The sequence below is a fragment of the Drosophila sechellia genome, chromosome 3L (genome assembly GCF_004382195.2).
Source record: "Drosophila sechellia strain sech25 chromosome 3L, ASM438219v1, whole genome shotgun sequence".
Classification (NCBI taxonomy): Eukaryota; Metazoa; Arthropoda; class Insecta; order Diptera; family Drosophilidae; genus Drosophila; species Drosophila sechellia.
In genome coordinates this window covers 4,952,102-4,970,699 of record NC_045951.1, presented here as the reverse complement: position 1 = coordinate 4,970,699, position 18,598 = coordinate 4,952,102, and the positions used below count along the sequence as shown (strand labels likewise).

Here is an 18,598-nt window from a genome sequence, read left to right as displayed (position 1 = left end):
TATTCAGTGTACGACTCCTTAAAGGCAATCAACAACATTGTCTTGATCATTCGCTTTAAGCTCGAATTGTTTTTAAACGATGCCCATATGCTTCTGAAGAAAAGTTGAAGCTGAAAAGTGATTTGCCGTAACGTTTTGTGGCCCTCGATTTAGTCGTAAAAATGTTGGCAGCCCGCAAAAAATACAGTGAGAAAGGCAACAAAAGGATTCTGGCATAAATCGAGGCGATGTCGCAGGACTAAACTGATTTCTATGCCAGCGAAGCGAAGGGAACGACAGGACGAAACAAGACATCGCCCGGAGAATACAAAACAATAGTGCGTAAAGATGGGCAAATTGTCTATTTAGAAAAAAAGGGATACAAGGTTAGCCATTGCTCCGTGGATTCTTGTAATCGTTGCTATGGGGTCAACGGAATGATGTCCTGTTTAGTGCTGGCTCAACGAAGCTCAACATTTTATAGACTATAGACAAACTCTGAATAATTTATGCGCCATAAAAGTGAAATCGAATTGCGAGTCTAGGGCCCTTTTCAAAAGAGTCATCAAGGCGCAATTTACGGCGACTCGGATTCGCATTCGGATTCAGATTCCGATTCAGATCCTGTTGCTTTATAAGCAGGCTCATCTCTCAATGAGGCACATATGGATGTGTCAGGTAGAAGGCGGATGCCAAAACACTTGACGTTCGCTTTATGCAAATTAGTTTCAAATAACAAGGACACCAACAGCGGCGGCAGCCAAAAAGTTGTTACATAAATTACCCAACTGCTGAAATATAAATTAAATTAAATGAAGTTGAAAACTGCGACAAAGCGTTGCGTTGGTCCCTTTTCGGAAAATGTATCGCCCGTGACCGAAAAATATTTGTTTATGGAGGGCGGGGGAAAATTTATGTAAAAGAGCTTAAAATGATACGCGACAAGCGCAAAAATGCAATGAAAATATTTTCCTGCTCATCGTGGCGAGCTCGCCAATTTTGTAATCAAATTAAGGTGCAAACTCTCAGTCTGCAGTTTATTTCAGCAGTTCAGTTATTATTGGGAAAGTTCAAGGGGCGGGAAATTAGTTTTTGGGGCCAACGTGCCGGAATCCGCGATCAAAATCGAAGCGCACATGTGGCGAAGCCGAGAAGTGGAGCCAAAGGAATCCTCTTGGCGCATAGGAATTTAATTGAAAGATAGTTCCTCGAAAGCAAGCCATATGAAATTGCAAGAAATCTCGCACGGTACCCAGACGTGATGTCGTTTCCCGATGCGTTCCATTCCGCTGTCATTGTCTTGGCCCGAACCGAAGCGCACCGCGGAGTTGGCTAGGTGACGTGACTTGGCCGGGACGTGCTTCACATTAGCGTTGCCGCAACGTAAACATAATCATCCCCACCAAGCGCCAACCATCTATAGCCCCACCCAACCAGAAACCACCCACTCGCATACATCGTTGTCGCATGAAAAGTGGAAAATCGGGTTAACAGTGCCAAAAACGCAGACAATGGCAACGTTGACTGCGGTTCGCGATAAATCAGCAACAATACAATCCCAAACTCTAAGCTCCATCGCCATTCAGGTCGCTTTCTCTTCGCTGCTGGGTGGCAAAAATAGATTTTAAATTTATAAATTATGAGCGTTTGTTGCAGCAAATTGAAACGTTACGCTTGCAGCGTGTGGAAAACCTTCGTGCGATGGATAGCAGCAACTGAAGCACTTTAAAATGCATCACATTCAATTTGGTCAACAAATAAATATTTGAAAACAACCGCGTTTCGTATTGCCAGCGACTAGGTTTAATTGCTGCGTGTATAAAATAATTTAAAAATCGGTTAAATGGGGCATTTTGTATGAACAGAGACAAAGGAGTGTGATAATTAAGGTAAAAAGTTAAAATATATTTTAAACATAAAAAATTTTTAATATTTAAAAAATCGCAAGCTGGAAAAAAGATCGCTTGCAACTTACATATGTTTATTTCCATTGCACTAAAGGGTACCCGATAGTCAGGCAGTCTCTGCTTTGTTTTCGCTAAAAATTAGTATAGTTAAACGCAAGCAAAATAACCGAATTTCAAATAATATTCATCCTAACTTAGCAGGGCACACTTATTTAAGCCATTTAAAACCACACTCTATTTAATGTTGCTACTAATTGAGTAATAAAATTTGAGGCAAATATTTGCGCTGCTTTACCATCTTAAAAAGTATTGACAATTTCATTTTGGCATAGAACATTTGTTTGCTCCCTGGCATCAAACTATAAATCATTGGCTTAGTTTATTTTAAGTTTTTGCAACAGCGACACACCGAAAAATGCTCGCACCATATTCAGATATTCAGCCGCCACACTCATCCATTTGGGATGATTTTATGGCAACCATTTTCATATTCATGCTCGTATATCAAAAGCCATTTCAAAATGGCTGTGCGTCGCTTTTGCGGTGGAAAAAGCATAATAAAATGCAGATAACGGCAATCAAATTTACTGGGCTCGGCGGATGGGGGGTTCGGACAAGGGGTAACAGATAGGAAAGGAGCTCGGATGGAAGAAAAATATCGAATAAAAATATTTCAATAATTCCCAGACAAACAGCAAGGCAATTAATTAACCAAGTATTTATATCTCTCTAACATCTCATATTTCTCTCGCAATACCCACGCTACTATTTCAATGTTTGATGGAATTTCCTGGTGCTTCAGCTGTTAACGTTTTTCATATCCTTTGCCATGTTCTTCGCCCACGTAATTAATTTTGCCAACATTTAAAGGGACGAAGTGTTCCCTTTTTTCCAGATTCCACTCATATTTATGCTAATCAAACACAATCCTGACCTCGGGCAGAAATCAGCAAGACAAACAAATTCGGAACGCAGCTCAGAACTTCGACCACCGCAGAGTTTTCGGGTTGCTTTAAATTTTCGAGGGCAAGGGCAAGGGCAAGGATAAGTCTGTGCCACGCCCCCGGGGAGCAGTGAGCCTGGGACGCTGGCTGCTTGTTTATAAAAATAATTAAGAAATATTTTCATGTTTTATAACTTTTGTGCAGCTCGAAACTTTTTAAATAGACAAACTTTTGTTGCCGCCGCTGCTTGTTTACTTACAAAATGTTCGTTGCGCCTTCCCCGCTTCCACGATGAGCGGGCCCTGTATCTGATGGATACATTTGAAAATCTCGAAACAGCTAACAACATACTTCATTATAATATTTTCACTTTCAACTTGCCAGGCAGTGTCCGTGCGAAGCTCTGATAAGACTTTCTTACACCGAGAAAAAGTTCAACTTTATATGGATTAATATTATTTAATATTATTAATACATTCATAATCTTTAAACATGACTACAATTGTCATCAGAGGCTCCCCTGAGAAATGCTATCTACATATTTTACATTGACTTGTTTTTGGAAAATGTAAGCAAAACTCTTCCGAAATAAGCATAATTTCATTCCTCAACCACTTTTCTCAGAGTGCCGATTTATGCCGACACTGTTGGGTTATTGTTCTTGGTATTGTTGTCCTTGCTTTTTGGCCCGAAGGCGAAACATTGATAGTGGCTTCGCCTTCTTCGGCTGGGAGTGAGTGTTCCCTTGACAAAATGTCTAATTTCCGTGCAGGAAAGCAAGAAATTACTTTACGGTTTGTTAATAGCGGGCGGCCTCTTCAAAAAGCAGCAGCGATCCTTGTGCTTTGTGCGTCGCCTGTTGTCCGTTGTTGTCTGTCTCTTGGCTTAAACGCTGTGACATATTTTGACTCGCATCCTGGCCAGTTTCCCGCGCCGCCGGCCAACTAAGAGAGCCATTTGGCTAGGCCAGCCGCGTTTAATGGGAATTTAAACGGTAACAATTACAGCTTCTTCCAGGTAGATGGGGCAAATACCCACCTGTCAAGTCAATGAAACTTTCGCTGCGCTATTGAAATTTTTGGCGTTTGCGCCCATAACGACACCTGCTTTTGGTGTCCTGGAGCTCTCCTCCGAAAACTTGAACGCTGGCTAACGACTTCGGCAGCGGAAATGGGCAGGACACCCTCGATGTCCCTACAACATCATCATCATCTTGTTGAACCTAGTTTTTTTTTGTTGCCTCTTCGATGGCTACACGTGTGCTTTTGTTGCGGTTGTTTTTTTTTTTTTTGGTTTCGCTGGTATTCATATTGGTGTAAGCAAAAGCTATGATAACAGTGGCTAGACTCAGGAATAACAAGCATCTTCATCGTTTTCATGGTAAAGAGTTAACCAAAAGATGAATAATTACTTAAAGCTATAAAGTCAATGGTGCGTACTAAAAATATGTTTATATTATATATTAATAATTATATTTTATATTAGTATATCCTTAAAGTAAGCAAGTGTCCTCCGACCCGATTAAATAGCTGTCGGGCCACAAAAATCCAAATTATCTGTGTTGGATATTCCGATCCTGTTGGCACCCACTTTGTGGGCTTTTCTTTGCGTTTGTCTGCGGCCTGCATTTTTCGCCCTTTGCGACGATACAAGTTTTTGCATTGCCAACATTTTTTTGTGTGTTCGTCGCCGCTTTTCCCTTTTCGCCCCTCGGCTGTTGAGAAATTTTCCGCATTTTGTTTTCGCCAGAAAAAGCTCCTGTGGCCTAAGTCCGCTTGTATTTGCCAATTTTGTGTGCTGCCCACAACAAGGACATCAACAGCAGTAGCGACAGCAGCTAGGGAAACAAACAGGAGCAACAGAACTGCAAGGACCCTGTGGCTAGAGGGCAGGACGAGGAGAAACTAATTTCTTCCCGGGATTTCGGCTTCTTTTGTATCGCTTCGTTGTTCCGGTGTATGTGTGTGTTTGCGTTGTGTGTGTGCGTTGTGTGTGTGTGCGTTGTGTTTGTGTGCGTGGCTCGCGGCAGAGTTAAGTTTTTGCCATTGTTGTGGGGGTTTTACTCCAGTTTTTCCTTGTTTGCCATCGCTGTTGGCTAGCTTGTTAGCCAGCCAGTTGCCCAAATGCCATTTCCTGACGCCGCCGCCCCGTCCGCAGGCAAAAATATTTAAATTATTATTTTCGGCTCTGCCGAAGAAAGGCAAATTTGATTAGGAAAATAAATGCTACCCGGGGGACTTAACATGCCATTCCAATTTGAGCCAATTTACCCGAACTTGTCCTCGACAGATACACTTTCACCTGGGCTGTGTGAAAATCCGAAATCGTTAGGGCTCCAAGAAAATTGGAATAAGAAACGATTTTGGGGCATGTTGAGCTGCAGATGATGCATTTTCTTGTTAATTAGTTGCAGTCTGTTTATGGTGCGTAATTTATGGCATCTGTTCTGGGTTCCGCAGGCAGCACTGAGAAAAAATGCATGTCATGTAGGCATATACATTTTATACACGCAGCGTATTATGACTGAGTTAATCTCTGAAGGGAATATTTCACGCGTAAATTACTTGTACTTCTTTGATTCCTTGTTAAATACTATTTTTAGATTTAATTTTGAATATTCAGCTGACAGAAGACAACTCAGCGAAATAGTTAAAGTTTCTTCAAGTGTAGTTAATTATCCACGAATTTCCTTGTGTGTAAAGTTCAGAGAGGCGTGAGGTCATCGCCTGCCTCTGACTGTCTTGTGTCTGGAAATTCAATATAATTCACATTCAATTTCCATTTCCAATCTGCAACCGCGGCCCCCGAGGCACATGTGTGTGTGTCGCATCCCAGATGCCGTCAGATGCAGTGGCTCCTCCTCCACTCCCTTCTTCTGCCACATGTAGTAATCAACCCCTTGCGCGGGGGGAGATATTGTGTGAGCTGCATGGTGTGCTGCCCCTGTAAACAAAACATTCATCAAAATTTTATACACTTAACATGTGCCACGCCTGACTGCAGTTCCCCTCCCCATTCCAAATTTCGCCGCAGGCTGACAATATTGTTTGTGTTCTCGGCTGCCCGTTTCGATTTTGAATGTTCTTTGAAAAATCACAACTAATTAACTTAGCCCACAGCTCTAAATTACGTGGGAGTGGGGTTTTTTTTTCAGGGAGGTGCTTCTGCCCTTTGGCATCGGGACGCTCCTGGCGGCCAGATGTCGATTGCGATGATCTGTGAGCTGTAGTGAGCTGGCTCCCAAAAACAGTTTATAAATAGAAAACGTGTTCGGGCTGAGGTAGTTCACTCCACATCCGGTGGCTTGATAAGAAATCTCCGCTAAATGAGGCCCATCAGCGACAGAGGTGAGTTGCACCGAGATTTACGGATTTGGGGGAGCGATGTGGCTCCCATAAAATGTTGAACTTTATCTTGAAGTTCATCGGGCTGTAAAATGTAATTTCGAAGGGAGAATATCCCAGCCCTTGTAGTTTTTATTATATTCCCATATATCTCTAATACGGGCTGGGTTCAGAAGTCACAAATTTAATGAACTTTCCAGGTAGAAGAGTCAATGAAAATGGCTGCAATTCATCAGTGAGTTGCAGTCGTCGCAAACTGCAGTCGTTTTCTCTTTATATCCTTTTTCAATCTGCACAGTTCCCAGTTTGGTATGTCCTTGCAGCATTATTCCATTTTCTCGGCTTATTTCGAGAAGCAAACTTTCGTTAATTGCAACAATCGTGGCCGGGCTGGCTGAGAAAAAGTTCATAAAAATGAGTAATTTTGAGCAGCTCTCGTTTGCATTCCGCGTCTGTGATTGAGGCTTCTGGCAGAGCTGATTGTTTCCTGGCGACTGGCTACATTGTGCGCCAACTTCTGGGCAACTGTCGATGAGCGGGTAAATTGTTGAGAACTTCAGATGCCCCGGAAAACCCCATCCGACCATCCAACCAACCAACTAGCAGGTGGCGGAGACAATGGTGAAAGGAGGTATTTATTAAAACAAACTTGGGTCGAATGCAGAGGCTGCGGCAATGGCATCCTCGTTTGGCCTTGGGCGAAAGTTTAGCGCAGCCTCGCAGCTGGGGAGTTTCCAGGATGCAAGTTGGCAGGCGCATAAATGTCACTTACGCGCTTCTTGACGCCACCAACGAACCAGGCCACCCACTAACACCATTGTGCTCTGCTCCAGTCAGCTATTGGGGGAATTGCGAAAGTGACAATTTCGACAGGAGCCGGATGGAGCGAGTCCTTCGGGACAGGAGTCCTTGGCGAGGCGTCTGGCCAAAGTGTAAGTGGAAATTCAGTTTGGTTTAATTTCGACAGGCTGCGGTCGTGGTGCATTCCCGTTTTCCATTCTCCATTGACCAAAAGCTGTCACCATCGTCCTGCCGCTTGAGAGTCGTCCTGCAGGACGAGGATCTTTATTAAGTTTTTCGCTTACTTTTCGCCAAGTGCGATGGAAAGTTTTCTGGACGGAAAGTTTGCCTTCAAAGCAGCGTTTCCAATGTTTTTCTAGATTTCGGCTATTGTTTTCTGGTGCAGATTTCATCTAGCCATCCTTAGGCGAAAACTTTCCTTCTGCGAAGTGTTCTCTGCAAATTTGTTGTCTATCGCCTTGCCGAAGAAAAAAATAATTCGCCAAAAGTTTGCATTGGCAGCAAATTAATATTTTCCAAATATTTGACAAACTTTTTCCCCTTTCTAAATGCTAAGTAAAAAAATTATTTGCGGATTTCATTGATCTCGGGTTATTCCTCTTGCTATGTTTTTGGCCAAGGAAATTGGAAATTGAAAAAACTTTTTATTGACAGTGAATTAAAGTTTATGCTAAATAGTTGAGGTCAGTGACAAATAAGTGAGCTGTGTTCATTTGCGTAAGCCTAAAAATATACCAATTTATGAGAATTTAAAAACAAGTATTAAACTCATGGGGTTTATTTTTCCGATGCGGCAGGAATGCTTCATTGCACTTGAGTTATTGCTCGGAATCGTATGACAAAATCTGCCCCTCCCTCCTTTCCAAACACTTTCCGAATAGCTGCTCCATGTCCTTGTGCATTTCTTCACATCCCATTGGTAAATATTCAATATTTTGGTATTTATCTTGTCGGACAATAGAATAAAGCAAAATTCGCATGTAGTGTGTGGGGAGTTGGGATGCAAAGTCGTAGTTAAACTGGGTCACTAAGGTCCTCCAGTTGCTGTTCTAGTTCCTTGGTGAATGCCACGGGAATTTACATGTTCGAATTCTCTTTAAGCATTTTGTAAGCCGGTCTGCTCTTGGCCATTGGAAAACAACGTAAGCCGCTTGCAACCCTATTTTTCCTAACTCCTTTGAAGCAGGACACTATTGCACTCAAATAAATCCATTGCAAATTTGTAATATCGTTATGTGGAAATCAATACCGAAGCAGTGCAGAAAACAGCAATCCCAAGGATTTTAATAAGGCAAGAAAATATTTTATAGTTTAAGGTGTTCTTAAGACTACAACTCCGATATTGTTCCTTTTTACACTTAGCTGTGTATGCAATTGTTTTTTTTTTTCTGTGTCACTGACATTTCTCAGCTGTCGCTTGTACATAAAACAAAAATATATTTTTTCACAACATTGTTTTCAATAATAATGCAAGAGGACGAGAGACAAAAAGTCATAGACCGCAATTTGCCGCATTTGGTATGTGTGCTGCTAGGGACTCCCATCGATGACAAAAAAAATGGCAATGGCCAAGTTTTGGTGGACCCAGCCATCTTCCATAAATGCCTAACTTATGCCAGGTGCCACATAGCGGATCCTAATGTTGTGGACTGCGATCCGGATGAGGTGTGGGATACTTTGAACCACTTTCTGATGCGCTTTTGCATCGAAAATCTATCTGAGTTCGGGGATACATTTAATCAGCTGGCCAATGTGGTACTGAATCATCCAATCTGTATGAACCACAAGCAGCGAAACATCCACTGGCGACTTCTAGACTTCGTGCTCTCTGTGAACTACAAGGCCTTTGTTTCAATCCGTCGCAACTTACCGGAGATGGAGCAGAAGCGAAGGAACATCCTGGAGGCTCTAAAAATGACCACCGAAAGTTCGCAGGTCGATCCCAAAGTTACAAATAATACTAAATCTATAGCTTATTCTGAATCAGTTCGGGTTACCCACAAGAAAAGGCAAAAGCCAAAGAGTCCCAGAAAAAAACTTACTCCAGATCAGATCCAGCGCCTCTGTGATGAAATAAGAGATCTAACTTCCGCGAAACATAGTTCCTCGGAAACTTTACGACCAGAGATACCAATGGAACCATCTAAGCCACAGATACCAATGGAACCATCTAAGCCACGGATACCAATGGAACCATCTAAGCCACAGATACCAATGGAACCATCTAAGCCACAGATACCAATGGAACCATCTAAGCCACAGATACCAATGGAACCATCTAAGCCACAGATACCAATGGAACCATCTAAGCCACAGATACCAATGGTACCATCTAAGCCACTGGACACCTCGGACTACAACTACTCTATGGAACTAGGCAAAGTGGCAGTAAAAGAAAATTTTAACATTAAAGGGGCCAAGATGGAGCTGGAACTGAATGTTATTCAGAACAAGCCCTCCGCAAAGAAACCCGCATTAGTAGACTTTTTTAAAAACGGAAATGACATGCTATACCGGATTCAGACGAACTGGTGGCAGGTGGATATCAGTGTGTACAATCAGCCCCAAATTTTAGCCAGCAATTTCTGCCAAGGATATGCAGACATTTTGATATTTCAGCTTTGTGAAAGCCAAGCCTCGATACGAAAGATAAGTGAGGAGCACCAGCTTTTAAGAGAACTAATTATACTTTTCTTTGCATCCGCAAATTGTAGAAGCTTCAAAATATTGAATGACAATTGGAAATTTAGGGCTGATGCGCCTCTCACCTGTGCGCTTAAACAATTAAAAGAAGGTCGTCACCTGGGCGAGATTATAAGCTCTCTGAAACAAATGCGCCATCTAAGGGAATTGATTGAAACGTATGCGGTGAAGGGAATAAGGTACGATCGCTTGAAGACCCTTACTTGTTTCAGTGTAGCAGTGCGACAACTTCTTCGACCTGTAATCGAGTTCCTGGTTCATTTCGAGAGGCGTTTAACAAGGGGTCTTGAAACTGCCACCCTGCAGCACTTTATAGAGACATCAAGAGGTCATTTAGAAAAGATCAAGTTGCTGTATGAGCTTTCCCAGAATAAAAACCAAAAACTACATTCTATGAAAAGCTTTAGAACTTTGGATACCCTTTTTACCAGGAGTTCCCAGAAAACTCAACCCAAATTGCTGCGATCCTTGAGCGCATCCTTACTTCTGCACACCTTGCGGGCCTATTGTAAGTTTCTGGATAGCTGGTGGTCTACGGGAGACTTTGCAGACTGTCACAAAGAGTTTCCTTTCGAAAAGATTGTGACCGATGAACAAACAGAGTACGTCTTAAGAAAATTATTGATGCAAACGGAACATGAAAACTGTGAATTGTTTCGTATTATTCAGCGGCATGTCCTTGAATCCAGTGATGCAGTTGCCATTCTCTACGATTCCCGAAAAATAAGTGACTTCAACACTCTGCATGGCATAGAGCCAGGGATACCTCTACACAATTCATTAATAGTCGCGGTCATAAGGGAAATAGCGCCTTATCAGATTCACTCAATAGAGGCCAGTCACTATGTTCCAGACATCCTGCAGCAGCTGCAGTCTTCTGATCACGATGCAATACGTCGCTTGTTTTACTCCTTTCACATGGAAACTCGACCAGATCCGAGAAAGCCAGCGGGTCATTCGATCAACGAGTTGCTGAGGAACTTCCTCACCTGTGCTGACTACACTCCCATTACTGAAATCATTAGCCAGGAGCTTCAAAGGTTACTGAATCGAAGGACTAGATTGGTTAACTCCTATATCTCTGGCCTGTTGCAGGAGTTTCAAGGATACAAAGTAGTAAGACACTTAAGATCAGTTTTTCTACTCTGGAGCTATGACCACTTTCAAAGTGAGTTTGAGTTGTTCTTCGAGTTTCTCAGAAGGAATCAACTGGTAGAGGCCACTGACAAATTGAAGCACATCGTGGTATTCCAAGATTACACCCTGGGTCATATGTTTCAGGTTCGCTTGACGGAAGCCCATCCTGAATTTATCTTCCTCAGGGTCAGGAATGATTCCCTATTGAACCGTATTATCAGCCAGAAGCAAATAGAGACGATGAATTCCTGCTTCCGTCTTCTTTTAAATCTAAACTTCTTGCACTATCGGATAACTCATTTGCCGCCCTTCCAATACTGCAAGTATGAGCGATTGTTCAAAGCGCTGAGATCCATCCAGACTTCCCTCATCTCCGCCCTCGAGGAGCAGCTATCGCATCCGTGTAAACTCTTTCGGAAAATGCAGGATCTTGATTCATATAACTCTGAATTGGATGAATTCACTTCCTTGACTCAACTTAGACGGAATCAGGAATTATTTGGGTTGCACATTCAAAAGTATTTGCTGGAGGAGCAATTCGCTTGCAGCCTGCCCGAGATCCTTACACTGAGCAGAGTGTTTTGCCTTCGATGGGAAACAGCCAGAGCTCTTATAGACGAATATCGCAACCAGAAGGCCACTAGCACATTTGGGCGAAAGTACAAATTGTTGCGTTTAAACTACCTGGTGGAAACAGTGAAGAAATGCAAGGCGATTGGCTGTTTGCTCGGTCATATTTAATATTTATCGTTCACTGCAAGTCTGTTCAGTTGTTTTTATTGAATGAAAACTAAGTACTTGTATTTTTCATAAATTTTTTAATTTTTTTAATAAAGTGCTGTAAATTATTATTATTTATTAGTGAAATATTAAGCAAAAGCCTGTAGATTTAGTTCAAGTTTTGACAGCACTTATCTGGGAGTGCTTGCTTAATCGTTTGTTTGCTGTCCTGCCTATTTTTTAAACTGGCAGCCCGTCCGCAAATAAGTTTTATCAATTTTCAATGGAAAATCGAGTGTGCGTCGCCTGTGACAGAAACCGCAAATTAAATCGTTTAGGTGCCGGGCAAAATTTATTTCTAGCGCGTGGCGAAAGCCACAAGCTCCACACGCACTGCATACACATGCTATAGCATCCTATAGGATCCTTTGCCACCCAAAAAAGAAAAAAAAGCGAAAAAAATAATAGTGAAAAATTAGAGCAGGCTATATGTGGCCATGCCAAATCCAAAGCCAAATCACAGCCAGCAACCGAAATTATTCTGTGGATTTTGCGGCCTTGGCGGTGGGACAGTGTCGATGGGCGGTGGGCGGTGGGCGGTGGGCGGTGGTGAGTCTGTATGGTGGTGCAGTGGTGCGGTGCAGCCGGTGGACACACGTTCACACTCTGGCCCATAAATTGCAGCGACGCCTTGCTGGCCAATAAATACTAAAATGCTGAAGTCTTGATATGCAGCGGCGCCAAGTGCCATAAAGTTGGCACTGGACAAGGGGAATGGCTAATTAAAGTTTGCGCCGCATTTTCAAATTAAAAATTGGTAATTTGTGTACAGTTTCCAGCTTCAGCTCCAGTCCTGTCGGTTTTTTATGTTTTTTATTGCGTGGGCGGTGATCTCGTTGGTTTATGTCCCACCTGACGGCAGACTCCGGAGATGTCGTAAAATCTGTGCCATAGAGGGACAGGTTTATGTGCGGAACTAGACGTTTTATGGTCTGGCATTTATTTTTTCTCATTATCTCGTTTGGTCAGACGAATAACGCACCATAAATTTGTCGTTCGAGTGCAGCGGCACTTGAAGGGGATTTCCGTCACTGACTTGTGCTATTTAGCATATTTTATGAATAATGCAGAACATCGGGCACTTATATTTCGTTTTTTAATCTCCTCTGGAAGTCGCACACAAACATTTTTCATTTCAGTGAAATATTTTCATTTACTTTGGCGGCCACACATTGAAACCACTGCAACCGCATTTGAAAAACATTTTAAATACCTTTTACATTTTTACCATTTGTTTTTATTTGGCCATTTCGCATTTCCCATTTCTGGCAGCGGAAATGTTTGCGTGATTTTTGTGCGGGTCTAACTAGCAGAGCTTTATTTCATTTCGTTTCCAATTTCACAGAGTCTCTGTTTCTGTTTGGGCTCGATTTCAAATTTTTCAATTTGGTGGCATTTCGCTCTTTGGTGGCATTTTATTTAATAACAGAAATTCTAATTAAATTTTTTATTATTTACCCTTGGAGTTAGTTTTTCCGCCCGATCGCACGCTATATTGATTTCGCTTTTTGTGTTTGTGTTTGCTTTTGGGTATAGAAACGTGGTGTCCCAGTCGGTTCGGCTCTGATTTAATGATTTTCTCACAGCCCTGCTAGAGTAAATAGTAAATATTTACTTATTTGCTATTGGCACCCCTCCCAGAAACAAGAAAAACAGAAAGGTACAAAAGTGAAAATCCCCTCTGCCCCGTGCCACTTTTCAATAAAACAATCAACTGTCACAAAAAAACATCAACAAAGAGGGAATTTTCCGGCGTTATTGGAGCGGGTATTTGTCGCAGGACCACCAAAGTTGATTTGCATGTCATTAACACAAATCGAATGGTATACTGCAGGCGGCTAAAAATAGATGAGGGTCGGGGTTCAACGGCTGCAACCCTGTAAACAAGTCGCCACTAAAAATATCACATCTCATCTATGTTAAGGATGAGACGGAACCGGAGGCGACTAATTAGTGCCTACAGAATAGGGAATCCCACAATATTGTGTGGGCGAAACGCAGTCAATATTGATGTGGCGGCCCGAGGAAAATGATCCCTTAGACTGCAGATATTTTCCCATGAAAATCTACTGAATTATTAGTCTTTGTGGCCCGGCCACATGGGAATTTTCTGAGAGAACTATCTCAGGCCAAACATTTACACATTGGCCAGCAGAACTTCAACAATTCGCCAGGCCAGTGCAATTCGAATAGAATCAAGACTCGACAACAGGTGCAAAACATTTCGATTTTTTAAGCATGTGCATTTTGCTGTCGTCTTTTTCAGGTTTGCATGCGAGTTCTGCAAGTTCTTGTGGTCCATGGAATGCCAAAAGTGCAGTGGGCGGAGTTGGTGAGCCGACTGTCGGCAATGCATGTAGGTCAAGTCCCAACAAAATTATTAATATGACTTTGGAGAGCGGTATCCACTACTCTGCAGCTCTAGTACTACTGAATACACCACCTGCGGTTTCCAAGACAACCGACGATGTATCTGCCGGATGCGTTTTCACTCCTCACCCAGCCAGTTTGAGACCCAAATTATGCCTAAGCTTTGCCAACTGCTCGACGAAAAATTATCTCAAGTGCAGAGAGCCAAATTTGTAATTTATTAGCTTTAAGCAACCATTAAAAAAGGCAAAAATCGCAGAAGAACTTAAGAAGTAAAAGATATAGTAAAAGGTATAGTAATTTGTCAAGATTTAAGGCATTTCTTTTAATTTAGACTTAGATTTGCATAGTCTGCTAATAGAGAACAGAAACTAATTATTTTTTCCAGTGCCCTTGTGTGCTAAGCACTAAACTTGCTGCACATTATTTAGTTGTTTGAGGCGAGCGGAGCCTTTGTCTCCTCGCCCAACGATTCTGTTATCTGTTTGTGGTTAAGGGATTACGGCTGCAAAGCCCACATCTAGGTGTATTCCATACTATATTCGTATATAGCTGCCAGGATATATGGAGAGGGTCTTGAGAGCACTGCCACGCCCACAAGTCGGTAAACGAGGCCGCCTCAGCTGTGTTTGAACTTCTGCCGAGAGTTCGGACCACGCTGAACTTCAAGGTGAGTTTGGGCTTTAGTTTAGTTTGAGCTGCATCTGCATCTGCATCTGGAGCATCGCCCACATTATCCCCACCTTGTTTACGCATTTGTGCTGCGATTTTTTCAGACTACTCCTGCTGTTGTTAGGTTAGCGCTCCTCGCCCTCGACAAGTTTATCGCAGCAACTCTCTCCGACTCTAATTTACATAACCACGCAAATTAGTTTTGCGTCTGCTGCAGTTTTTATCTGCTCCCAACTTTGTCACGACCCTCGCAGTATGCCACACCCCCGTTTACCAGCCGCCCACCGACATCGCAACTTAAATTTAGTTGCCAAAGTTATTTAAACTTTTCATACTCTTCTCGGCGGGGCACTGTAATTATGTGACGGAGTTTGCAAGGAAGGAAGTTGAGAGGTAAAATCTGCAGGTGTTGAATGACACTATTCCAACTTACAATTTATTTATTTATTTTAATGGCGATCATAAAACTTTAGCTTATTACTGGAGCTTGACTGCCAGAAATGAAATCAAAAAAAAAAAATGTTAATTATTTAATAATAACTTTAATAATGGATTAAGATTATTTTAACTTTCTAAAATATTATTAATTATATCTATAACCATTTATAAAAGAGCATTGTGCTGTCAGCTTAAAAATGTCCCTAATTTTTTATCTCAAAAATTTTTTTTTTAGTTTTTTATTTCGATTTTTAACTGAATTTCGTGAAACTTTTTTGGGATGCTGCACCGCGCCCGCAATTTTCATAGACACAGACCTCTCCACCTGTCGGATGGTCTGCGAAGGGGGTCTTCTCTCGTAGTTAAGACAACAATTCATTTAACATAGAAGCAGACTTTCAGGATCCCCTCGCCAAAACTTCACAGCCCTCTGCTAACTCATTTTTTTCGGAAAAGTTTGCTAATGGCCCCCTACCAAGTACAGTGGTTGAAAAACCGTTTACAAAGTGTGCTTATGGGTAGATATAAATGGCACTTGGTAGCTAAGCTCTGTCATTGTATACTACCCAGCAGAAAGAGTTGATTTTGGGCTGGCTTCACTGTACCGTCTTTAACGGGCCATTGTTTCACAAGTTTTATATGGGCTTTCGAAAACAACTGATTGGCAGCCCAGTCGAAGAAAGTTTATTTTATTAATGTGGTCCCGCAAGTTTATGGAACAGGGGGGGAAATTGAAACACGGGCTCCCTTCAGTCAGGCTTCAAATGTTGCCTGTTTTCGACAGCCCACTAATTGCATTTTTCGTAAATTATAAACAAATAGATACAACAAATCAGATTCCGGGTCCGCCGAGATATGATTTAGGCTGACTGCACAGGAAAAAAAGCAAACACTTTGCTACTTTTTGGAGAAAATGTATCAACATAACAAAAATGATCCATAAATTTAATATTATGTTAAATGTATTGATCGGAGCAAGCTATTTCCTAGCAAGGATTAAAGATCTACAAAAAAATAAATTCCAAGACGTTTTAGATATTTTTCCCTGTGTGGTGGCACATTTGCGGTTAGTGGATGCCATTAGCGGATCCAAAACCACTCCTTTTGGGGAATGGGAACTCGAATCGGGCGCAGACTTTAAATAGAAATGTTTCCTGCAATTTGGCGAAGGCGGAACCAAATCAGATTGCAGGTTGCAGCGACGACGAGGCTGGCGGAAGTTATTTTTGGAACGTGCCACAGAAAATGTTGCAAATTGAAAGAAAAGTCAGAGGCGACATCGCCCCCTGACCCCCATTTTCCGTGGCCCAGTGCCCCGTTTCCGTCCCCCTTTTCCTACCCACATGGCCATATGCTTTTGTGTATTTCCTTCTCGTATTTGGCTGCTATTGCTAACATTTCTTTTTTCGGGCCCTGCGTTCTAAGCGATTTTCTGCGATTTCTTTGCCGAGTTTTTCCGAGAGTATGTATCCATGCGTGTACTTAAAGTTGTCTATTTGCTAGTTGTTGTTACTACTACTACTGTTAATGTTGTCTAGCTGTGTGTTTTGTGTGCCAAGAGCTGCATTGAAAATGAAAATGTTCGCACAGTTTTCCGCACAGTTGCATTTTCACTATGCAGCCGCTTGGCGCGGCTCAGTTACTTGATATGGTTTTTCCCCGAACTCGGCGTCCCCCACCCTCGGAAAAACCTGATTTTTTTCGCTGCCTGCAATTTTCTTTTGAGTTTTATTTTCCTTTTCTCTAGTCTTGTATGTGTGTGTGTCGCCCTCTGGTCTGTTTTTCCTGCTGCTGCACCCGTCTTTAGTATCTTGTTGTATGCTCATCTACTCAGCCGTGCGCTTTGTGCTCCTCGGGATCCCTAACCCTCCTGATTTTCCCCATTTTAAATGCGCTATCTGATTTTTGTTCGGCTCATGCAGCATTCAAAAGCTTGCGACGGAGTTAAAAGTTGAGATTCGAGGTGGAGCGCACATGTGACTGGTTGAGTGGCTGGGGCTGGGTTGGTCCTAAAGGGAACCTGATGCATACTGAAGGACATCAATTTTCAATGCTCCCAGTGGAGGCTAGAAGGGAGATATATAGATATATACGGAGAACATTTGGCAAATGAATCTTCCTAGTTGCTGGATAATTATGACAAATAGCCAAGTAAACGGCATAAGTAAGTAATGCGATAAGAATTTCTGATAAGCTCTCGACTTTGCCCAACCCCATGCTGTGGCAATTAGCACACAAACATGAATCACAAAAGTCCGTATATATCCACATGGACTCGGGGCCTGCAGGACCTGCAGCTCCTGCTGCTCCTGCTGCTAGTGCCACGCCCCCTTAATCCGTCCAGCACACCATTCATGCAACTAATTTGATTTTTTTTTTGCACAGTCCTTTCAAACAAGCTTACTCGGATGGCGTAGGGCAGCAGAAAAATATTTTCATTAGACATTTTGTAAATATGAGCAGCTTTTGCTGGGGATTTCAACTTAAAGCAATGGGAAATCATTTCGCAACAGACAAGCTCCAACGAACTCCACACATTCAAGCCCAGTTGGAGTGGGCCAACAGTTTGGTGCATCTGCTGGCCGAAACGACGATGATGATTCAACGATTTTCCGCGGCAGCAACTATTTTATCCAATTATGGGCAAGTCCAAATGCGCTTGTTGGAAAATCATAAACTTAAACATATTTTCTTGGAAACTGCTCTCAACAAATGATTACAGCAATTTTAAAGGAATTCTTTTGGGCCAACAAAATGTTTCTAAAATTGTAAATATCTTAAATTTATTTATTTCTGGCGATATCATAGAAGAATTGAATATTAATATATGCGATATATAACAAGGAAATATAACAGACTTCATAAGAACTTCGGCAACATTTTAATCATAGGATCAAGGGCGCAAATCGTTGCGTGCCCTGGAAATTAACCCCAGAAAGTAACCAGCTTAAGCACCATAGTGGCCAACCCTACACTGCACTCCTCTTGAAGCCGGCAATCTAATTTAAGTAAATGCTTTTCCACACTTTTCATTGCAGCTCCTTTCTAACGAGTCCCCAGCGATTGTTCCGTTCTCCGCCCTCTCCGCACTTCCCAGCCGGTTTGTTGTCTTTTTGCCGTAAGCTTTCGGGTAAGTCCCAAGCTGAAAGATACATTTTTGATTACCCCCGAGCTGCAATTGTTCATCGACTGGCCAGATACTCCACACTCACCTTTCGCTTTCAATTTTAATTACTGGGGCGGTGGCAGGGTGGGCACATTATTGGCGGCAGACTTTTTCCATCCCCGGCACTTCGAGGACTTTAACAGTTCATAATTAAATGAAAATTTTGCCGTATTATTTCGAGCGTAAATTTGAGGAGTGTGTGTGGGAAATTTTACGAGATTTCGCACGTGCTTTGCACTTGGCACTGGCCGAATTGTGGACTCGTAAATATTCATTACAGTTCCGTATCCGTATGTTTCCCGGATTCTACGAATCGCAACTTGCTGGCTATTTGCATAAAGTTGCCGAAAGTGAAGT

The 18,598-nt window shown here is 42.3% G+C and overlaps 1 protein-coding gene and 1 long non-coding RNA gene across 2 annotated transcripts in view; both read left to right on the top strand.

Annotated features, from left to right (window-relative positions):
• LOC116801182 overlaps positions 1–18,202 on the top strand; it is a 77,693-nt gene extending 59,491 nt beyond the window's left edge. Inside the window, exon 4 of the long non-coding RNA XR_004361814.1 lies at positions 18,114–18,202. This is a non-coding gene — a long non-coding RNA (uncharacterized LOC116801182). The remainder of the gene's footprint in view (positions 1–18,113) is intronic.
• LOC6610846 lies at positions 8,411–11,648 on the top strand. Its single transcript, XM_002035376.2, has one exon. The coding sequence runs from the start codon at positions 8,443–8,445 to the stop codon at positions 11,554–11,556; it is 3,114 nt and encodes a 1,037-aa protein (XP_002035412.2). The 5' UTR covers positions 8,411–8,442; the 3' UTR covers positions 11,557–11,648.
• Positions 18,203–18,598: the final 396 nt, after the last annotated feature.